The sequence below is a fragment of the Cotesia glomerata genome, linkage group LG1 (genome assembly GCF_020080835.1).
Source record: "Cotesia glomerata isolate CgM1 linkage group LG1, MPM_Cglom_v2.3, whole genome shotgun sequence".
Classification (NCBI taxonomy): domain Eukaryota; kingdom Metazoa; phylum Arthropoda; class Insecta; order Hymenoptera; family Braconidae; genus Cotesia; species Cotesia glomerata.
The window spans coordinates 24,032,360-24,041,767 of record NC_058158.1 but is presented as its reverse complement, the minus strand read 5'-3'; the positions used below and the strand labels follow the sequence as shown (position 1 = coordinate 24,041,767).

General features: G+C 28.6%; 2 protein-coding genes across 2 annotated transcripts; one reads left to right on the top strand and one right to left on the bottom strand.

Annotated features, from left to right (window-relative positions):
• The first annotated feature begins 3,412 nt into the window (after window positions 1-3,412).
• LOC123265945 (omega-conotoxin-like protein 1) lies at window positions 3,413-5,465 on the top strand. The gene is made up of 3 exons (XM_044729935.1): window positions 3,413-3,540; window positions 4,180-4,321; window positions 5,175-5,465. The coding sequence occupies exons 2-3, from the start codon at window positions 4,214-4,216 to the stop codon at window positions 5,313-5,315; spliced, it is 249 nt and encodes an 82-aa protein (XP_044585870.1). The 5' UTR covers window positions 3,413-3,540; window positions 4,180-4,213; the 3' UTR covers window positions 5,316-5,465.
• A 2,191-nt stretch (window positions 5,466-7,656) lies between these two features.
• Window positions 7,657-8,545, bottom strand: LOC123265938. The gene is made up of 2 exons (XM_044729923.1): window positions 8,437-8,545; window positions 7,657-8,361 (listed from the first exon to the last, which is right to left on the bottom strand). The coding sequence occupies exon 2, from the start codon at window positions 8,179-8,181 to the stop codon at window positions 7,699-7,701; it is 483 nt and encodes a 160-aa protein (XP_044585858.1). The 5' UTR covers window positions 8,182-8,361; window positions 8,437-8,545; the 3' UTR covers window positions 7,657-7,698.
• Between the last annotated feature and the right edge of the window lie 863 nt (window positions 8,546-9,408).

The window sequence follows — 9,408 nt, the reverse complement described above, 5'->3', positions numbered from 1 at the left end:
TAAGAATGATTAAAAAATTAATTTTTTTTAATCATTTCAAATCATTTTGTTTAATCAGGGTCAATATGTATAATTGCGCGCTAAAATAATATAAAATAGGTATCGAATATTCAAGAGAAAAATTTTCTCAAGGTGAGAAAATTTTTTTGTTATACTCGCTCCAGAAGCTCAACTTTTGATCGCTGTGTAGCGTCCGTAAAGGGACTTTTTCTAGAGACTCTACTGTAACGTCCACGTTTTCCAAAAAAAATTATAAACATAAAATAATTGTCCCCGGCTCGAAATTTGCTCGCCGGAGTCCAGGGTCATAAACGGGGATTATATTATCAATAACAAAATAATAAACAAAACACTTTATTTTAAATAAATCAAAGAAAAAAAGAAAAACCTCTTTATTGGCCTGATCATGTTAATAAACGATATAAACAATATAAACAAATTAAACAATATATTAGAACACTCTTCTCACACATACTCTCACTCGCCGTGAGCGTCAAAATCGCGAACTAAACTTCAAAAGCTGGTTCCCCGCTTTCCCAGGAGACTAGCCGTCACCCCTGGGCCTAAACCTCTACCCCGAGAGCGAATGGAGAGTGTCCTCTTCGCCCCCACCTACACGGGTTATGATCACCTACCGTACCTCAGCTGAAGGCTTTGGCACGGGGAGAAGCACTTTCATCCGGTCGGTTCATGATACTTACCTGAGCCTTGGTCAGACTCCAGGTAGAGTATCATCCTCTGGAATTACTTGGTGAAGAGTATTCGCCCGAGTAATTCTCCCGAGAAAGAACTGCTCGCTTTATCGAGCCAAATTTTGGCGTTTATCATTTTTTGCCTAACTCTCTTGTAACGAAAAGGAAGAGTCGTTTTAGACACCTATCCGGTGTCCTCGAACTAGCATTCAAAAATAATTATTTATTATTTTAATCGCAATTTCCTTCATTTTCTATCCAATCGTCTTGCCAAATTCTAAGTTTTTATTTTTGAAACTCAAATCTTTATTATTTTAATCGCAATTTCCTTCATTCTCTATCCATTCGTTTCGTCAAATTCACAATTCTTTATTATTTTAATCGCAATTTCCTTCATTATATATCCATTCGTTGATTTTTCATACTAAATTGTCCTCGAGACTTATAAAATTTTCGCTTACCTAATTTATTTCTTACAAAATAATAATCGTCAATTCTTTCATTTTATATCCATTCATCACTTTCCCATACTAAATCTTGTTCGGAACTTAGAATAATTTTCCCAGTATTTTAATTTCTTTTACAATTAATTCGTTCGGCTTCGTAATAATTTCTCACACGCTTAATTTCTTAATTTAATCATACCTTCGGTAACAATAATATAAAATTATTAACTAAATAAATACAATAATTAAATAATAATCGCCGCACTAATAACAATAATTGTTTCTATTAATTTTTAAGTAATTAACTAAAAATAAACTAAAATACTCAAATACAAAAAGTAAAATCTGGGTCATACTACCATACCGTCTTTTTTTCATGGCCTAGGCCGTGAAGTTTTATCCCATACTTTTTTTTTCGTGTACACCCAGAGACGAAATTGAGAGAGATTGTAAAAAAAAAAGTCACATTCTAGCGTACCGACCGATAATTTTTAGTCAATGTTAAACTTAGTTACTATTGAGTGGCGCTAATTATTTCTTTGCGGGCAGTTTATTACGACTCGGACCTAATGTTAATAAAATAACAACGCCATAAATAAATACTAATAAAAACTTATTTACATTTTCTGGACGTGAGCAAGATTTTAAGATTAATAAAAAGATAATTAATATAAATTTAAATTATTTTGCCCTTGTGAAACTTCATAAAATTTAAATATGTCATTATTTGCCTCCTATCCCTCAAAAGTTAAACTTATAGAGCGATAATAACAAAAAATATTGTATGTCATTCGGCCGTTTAGTGGTGATTTTGACAATGACTTTTTTTCGATATTCACTGTAATGTTTGTGACGCGAATGTTCGAAAACGAGCGTAAATTTCCATCCTCGGCTACGCTTCGGACGTTAAAATTACGCCCGTTTCGAACTTTCCCGCCACAAACCTTAAGCTTATATCGAAATATCGTCGCTGTCAGAAAACCGCCATTTCACGACCTTATGACATAAATATCTATTTTCTCAGCTGAAGTAGGTGGCGCTGTTTCCCTAACGTATCTAAAAATCTTGATCAAATATAAAAATTTATTGTATTAAGTATTTATGATAATTTGAATTAAGAAAAAATTACTTCGACCAAGAATAGAATTTCAAGAAAAATTTTTATTTCGGCCAACACAACTTCGGTCTTCCTTCAGGCACCCAAAATTTTTTTTAAGTCAAGAATTTTGCTCTCCAGTCAAGAAATTTTTCTTTCTGTGTAGCGATTCAACACTTTATTTAAAATCTGTATCGCTCACGTTCAATTTTTTCTTTTCTTATGGTTGTCGAGAGTTTAATATTATTTTCATTTGAAAATTTAAAATTCAATGATGCTCAATTGTTTTTTCACATTTCAAATTGTTTTTAAGTATAGTTGACTACAATTTTACAAATGTGGTATATTATAAATATTATCAAATCTGTTGACAAATTTACAGCAATTATAATTCTTGAAAGGTCCAAAAATCCGAAAAGTGCCTACCGAGACAATTTTTCATTTTAAATAGAATTTATAAAATATTTAATTATAAATTAAAATATTTCTTAAGAAATTATTCCGTGATCAATAAAGTAAACCAGGAATCAATTTATAGTCATCTCTGATGAAAAATAAAATTGTTTCAAAATTAAAAATATTTATCAATAACTCATTTTGTCGATTTTTGACAAAAATAGTTGAAACCACGATTCTAAACAATTATCAATCTTTATATCGTGAAATAAGCATACAATAATTTTTCGTTATTTTCAATGGATAACTTTTTTTAGTTTGAGTTTTCTTAAAATTGTGATTATTGTTAAGTATAATAATAGAGAGAAAATATAATTGGTTGTAGCCATTATTTGTTAGCTTCAAGAGTAAAGTTAGTTTATTATATTCTCTCATTGTATTTATAAATATTTCAATACCTTATTACTGATTATTAGAGTTTAATAATGATAACTAAAATTTAAGAGATCAAGATATTAGATTGAGTTTTGGTTTACAATAATTAACTTTACGTATCTTTCAGAAAGCGATATTTTTTTAAGAATCATCTGAATTTAAAATGCGAATATGTTGGTGAGGAAAATACTTAAATAAAAAATAATATCTTAATTCCATAAATGTTTACGTTTTAAATTTCTATTGAAATGGAATATAAACAAATAAATAATATTTTATCAATTTAATGCGATTTATATGTTATAAATCTGTGTGATGTATCAGTGAGTCTGCTTACGTTCTTAGAATATATGAATCATCAGACTAGAAGGTTGTGTGATGGTTATATAAATGCATTTAAGGCAATCTTAAAGTCAGTCGTAAATAAAACTTCAAGGAGTTCATACAATAACATTAAGTCGTTTCAGCTGTTACTGTGAGTTTATTTAATTATTCTTTGTTATTTTATTAAAACGATTTTTAGGATACAATTTTTGTAAATCCGTAGTTTGTTTTTTAAAATTTTTCTTTAACGGAATTTCTAAAGTTGTTTATTTATTTATTTTACTTTACATAGACTCAACAGCAATTGCCAATAACAGGGTCACTAAATTATGCATAACGTCCAAGTGATAACATCATTATAATAATAATAATTATTGTTTAAAAATAAATATCTTATTTGCGAGAAAATAGTTTTTTCATATATTTTTGAGACTTAATTTTTTTTTTATTGTTATTATTATTATTTTACGCCCCTTTTGGATTTTTACTATAATTTACATTTTCAAATAAATCATTATAACTTAAATTTCTCCAATTACTTTAATGCAGTAACTAACTCAATCGGAAGAAGTAATTGGTTAACAACCAAGGAACATTTTTTTGGTACTCTCGTTTCATTTCATTGTATACAACTTTTTTTTTCTTTTTTTTTTTATCAAATCTTATTCATATTTCTACCGCTATTTATTAATAAAAGAGACTGTCACCTTGAATCTTAAAACATTCACCTTGTGATTCTTACACTAACGTATGAGTTTATGTTATACTGAGAATAAATTTATCATTTCAGAACTTAAGTAAGTGAATCTAAAAGATATCTCAAGATGTCAAAGGTCATTATTTTTATGTTCTTCGGTTTGCTAGCAGTAACTATTATCTCAGCCCGTTCAACTGATAACGCGAAAAGTACATGTGGTCATCATGGAGACAGTGTAAGTATTATAAATAGTCTTTTTTCATTTTGTAAATATCAAAAGATTAGTTCCAATTGTAAAATTTAAACAACGGAAAAACAGGTTTTCGTTTGGAAAAGTTTTTGTAATACATATTTTTATCGTATTTAAAAATGTAAATAAAATATGAAACACATAAAATATTTCTCAACTCATTACTCTTTAGTAAGAAAATGTTTACTGATAAAAATTGGAGCGTTATTGTTGAAATGATTCGGTCAAATTATATCGTTCATCAAATGCATCAGACGATATTAGAAATCAATCACTGCTAAACAATTATGAACTATTTTAATTAAATAATTTTTTTTGGTTTTTTTACGCCTGAAAAAAAAACTGAATATAGAAATTTCAGTCAAATCATTATAAAAAATTATTACAACGTACATCGATTATTATAAAAAAGAACAAAATTTATTCGATTTGTTCAAAATATATTTGAACAAAAGTAATTTTAATATCCGTATTAAAGATTTAAAGTTTAATTTACGCAACAGCTGAATAACATTTCTGTCTTTTATTATAATTAATTTTATTAATTAATAAATGATTCCTGAAAGAATTATTATATTTATTTTATAATTATAGTTATTATAGTTATTATTTTATAGTTATTATTATAATTATTATTTGAATAGAGATTTTTGAATCTCGATTATATATTTTATAAATAAAAAAAAAAATCATTAAAAGTTTGTATTAACTGTTTTAAATAATATTGAGTCGTATTGTTATGACGAATTAGAAACATAAATGTGTAGATCAATTTGATAAGTTATGAAATTGGTCTACAAAAACAATGATTTTACTAATTTTTCTTCTTTTATTTTAGTGTGTTTCAGTTAGCAGTTGCTGCTCAGGTTTGATCTGTCATAGATTTGCCAATAGATGTTCTGTTGTTATTACTCCAGAAGAATTGATAGAAGCGAAAAAGAATTTGAAAAAAACAGATTCTAAATTTAAAGATTGGTGAAATACTAAATTTATTTAAAAATAACATATATATTCTCTTTTTCTAAATGGAGATAAATATTTTTATAATATAGATATATATTGTGAGTAAACTCACTTTTTGCACTACAGATGTAACACGAAGATTTTCAAATAGATTTTATGAAACAATTATTTTTGTTATTAATTAAAATAACTAATTTGGAGTTTCTATACTGTAAAAAATTTCTAGTAGTTTTTACTTTTCATGCAAATTACTTTTTTACTGATGGACTTTATGACCTTATTGCTAAATTTTACAACGGCCCTTAGTAATTTCAGTTACTTTATGCTGTACTGAAATTTATTTAAAGAAAAAAATTAGAAAAACGGTTGATCCTGAAGGCTATCCCTGCAACTTCCCGCTAATTCCATACTTAAGCGCTTAAAATTTCACTTATGACGTTTTTGAACTCGCCGAGCTCAAAAATACAACTTATGTGTTATTTTGAGCTTCCCGAGCTCGGAGAGTTAGCTATTGTATGCTTTTGAGATTTTCGAGCTCAAAATCTGATGGGAGTTTGATAAAACAGTATTCTCAAAATTTTCAAACTGCAATTACTTTTGAATGAATAAACTGATTTTCACGTGGTTGGCAGCATTCAACGCAGTTTTCCGAATCCTATGATTAACTTTTAAACACAAATTGATCAGACCGAAAATTTAGGATAAATTTGAAAAATTCACTTTTTCGAATTTTTTCGACAACGATAACTCAAGAACCAATCAACCGATTTTGACGTTCTTGTAGAAGATCGACGTACCTTTTTGAAATTTAATAATTATTCAATTTCATCAAAAAAGATCCGAAAAGAAATGTCAGTTATGTAAAAAAAACACTTTTCTTGAAATTTTTCGTTTTCGTTAACTCACGAACGAATCAACCTATTTTCACCGGCCTGGCGGCGATCGACCTCATTTTCCAAGGTTAAGAACTGATTAGTTTTTAGGATTGATCGATTAATCCATTTAGAAGTTATTCCAAAAAAACGATTTTTTGACATTTTTGTTTTTGGGATTTCTCAAAATCCAGCGAACTGAATTGGTCCAAATTTTTAGGAAATTTAATGACAATGGAACTCTTTAGAACGCCGCTCATTTCGATCGAATCGGATAAGTCGTTCAAAAGTTATGAGAGCTTTACACATACACACACACAACCACACGAACACCATCGTAAAAATACCCAGGGAAGATTTCTAGAACCTCAAAATGTCAATATCTGATGAAAACTCGATTTTCGCGAAACGGGGTAAAACCAGTAACTTTGAAAAACTTAACAATTTTGTTTTTATTTTACGTTGCGTTATCCCTCTTAAGTCCCTAATAGATCCCAATTGGGAAAACGTAGCAATTTTATTTTTATTTTACGTTGGGATTTCCAAATTGGGTTCTTTTCGGGTCCTTATTGGGATTTCCTAATTGGGAATGCTCTATCAGGACCCAGTGAGGTCCGAACATATACCCTGGAAAATATCAAACAAATTTCTTGTCGGGATTCTAATAATCTTGTTTAAAACCACACGGATAAACGGATTTCTTTGGGAGTAAGAAATTGATTTCTTAAAAATTTTTTATAGTACACGGTGACTTAAAACCACATTTAAGTTATCTTCACACGGGACTTAACTAGCGAATTATTGCATTGTGTACCTTACTTAATTCACGCGTTTACTTATTTCACGAATAGTTTATAGACAATAATAAACTTAGAAAAGATATTTTTATACATCAAAATATAAAAAAAAAAAAAGAAAAAATATTATGTAATTATCTAAAAAAACATAAGAAAACAATAAAATAGGAATAATAAATTTTCATATTTATGGTTAACTTGAGCTGTCAAAAAAATATAAACATATATACTGACTGAAATTAGCGCTTAATAAATTAGTCCAAATACCGAAGTATATATTTTTTATCTAAAGTTATAAAGTTGAAAATATTCTGTAACATTGAAACAATTTAATTAGTTATTTATTGTAGCATTATAAAATATATCAATAATAAACACAGAACAATTATCGTATTAATAAAATTAATATTAATAACATTAATTAGAATACTTGAAATTATAATGAGAACATTAAAATAATATAACAAGAGATGTATAAAAATACTTCATGAACAATTATTTAAATTTTTATACAATTTTAGACTGAGCTGCATTTTTCACAGTACAATAATTAAAAATACAATTACTATTATTTCCATGAAAAGTAATTGTACAATTATTAAAAACATAAGGTGGTTTTGTATCCATGTTCGCTGAATCCTCAACGTACAAACCAACAACTGGATCGTAGAAAATTTCTTCAAAAGCGAATCTCCTTGCGCATTTGGTCCTTTTGAAATAAATCTTGAGGTTAAGACTTTAATTTTTGTCCTAAGGTGTCTTCATTTTCTGCATTTGATGAACTTGAACATGGACGAGTAGATGGAGTTTGTTCCGATACTGTTGTAATTTCTGGATTCGTCACTGAGCTAGAAGTAGGAATTGGATGATTGACTCGGTTATTTAATTTAATTCCATCGCTAATCTGCTCATAAATTTTTTTTTTATTATTTAAAGAGTCAGCAACGTATCCAAAAGCAACTCCACTAGATTTCCATCCACCATGTCTTTGGAGCGTAGTTAAATCTGCACCAGCATCAACTAATAACGTCGCAGAAGTTCTGCAGAAGGCGTGACCGGTAAACCCTTCAGGATTCGGCAAGTTTAGATAGGCAGCTATTTCTTTTGCTATTTTAGGGATTTTATTAACTCCAATTGGTTGGTTGACACATTTACTATTTGTATATTTTAAGAAGAATCTTTTAGTTGTATTTACTTTTGGTCTGCATTGCATATACTTTATACAAATATTATAAAACTCTCCTGTTATCGTGAATGACCTTGGTACATTATTTTGAGTTTCATCAATTTTAATATACAGCACAGACTCATCCAAATTCTTAACATCATCGACCGTTAAGTTTATAAACTCTGCTCGTCTGAGTGCACCAGCTATTCCAAAAATTACAACTGCCTGAAATATATAATAACAAATAAATCATTAAAATTAATCAGTGAATCGGTAATTTAAAAGACGAGTCTTACTTACCTTGTAGCCTAAATAAACTTCATCGGGTGCTTCATTTAAAAACTTATTCACATTTTCTTTAGAAAAAACTAGGGATTTTTTTGATCGATGTCCTGTAGATTTTTTTTTAGAAACAACATTAACCGTTTATACTGCCCGATATCTATTTTATTTAATGTATTTATAGTACATTTTAACATAGAAAAAGTAGCCCATAAACTAGAAGGTGCATAGCTTTCCGACAGATGAGCAAAATAGGCTAATAAAACGTCCTCACAAAACGAATTAGTTTTTCCTTTACACCACTTTTTAAACAAATTGTAACGTGCCATATAAAGTTTTTTAGATTTTGCAGGCAACAAATCTAATGTTACATTTTTAGCAATTTCTCTAATATCGTTTGAAACAATATTACCACCATCGTCGTTTGATTCACTTTCCGAGCTGCTCATTGTACTCAATAGTTATTACATGAATTTTAATTAATATTTTAATGCATTAGAAATGATAAAAATGATAAACTTAAACATAAATATTATGACAGCTATAGACAGTCGTCTTTGGTCAATCGTTAACAGAAAGAGAAAAAAAAAAAAAGAAAGACAAAGCGTTACTGCTTTACTTGCTCTGATATTATTTTTGTCTTTATAATTAATAAATTTTTAATTAATTTGAAGTTTTTTGATTTGAAGAGTGAATTTAGGTCACTTGTACTATAAAATAGTGTACGTTACGCGGGACTTAAGTAGCCGATTATTGAACTTTGTGAACTTAATGCACTCGCTTCGCTCGTGCATTAACTTCACACGGTTCAATAATCGGCTACTTAAGTCCCTAATATCATAATGTACTATTAAGTGATTTTCTAGGGAATAAAAATATCTCTTAACCCTTTAGCACTCTCGCTATGAGATTTTCTCTCACGCTCATCAATAATTCAAATTTTCTTTTAAATTTCAAATGGAATGACTATGTGATTTTTTTTCTATCTGT

Coding starts and splice junctions, on each gene's coding strand:
- LOC123265945 (XM_044729935.1), top strand. CDS start 4,214: ATGTCAAAGGTCATTATTTTTATGTTCTTCGGTTTGCTAGCAGTAACT. Junction 4,322..5,174: donor GTGGTCATCATGGAGACAGT/GTAAGTATTATA, acceptor CTTTTATTTTAG/TGTGTTTCAGTTAGCAGTTG.
- LOC123265938 (XM_044729923.1), bottom strand. CDS start 8,181: ATGCAATGCAGACCAAAAGTAAATACAACTAAAAGATTCTTCTTAAAA.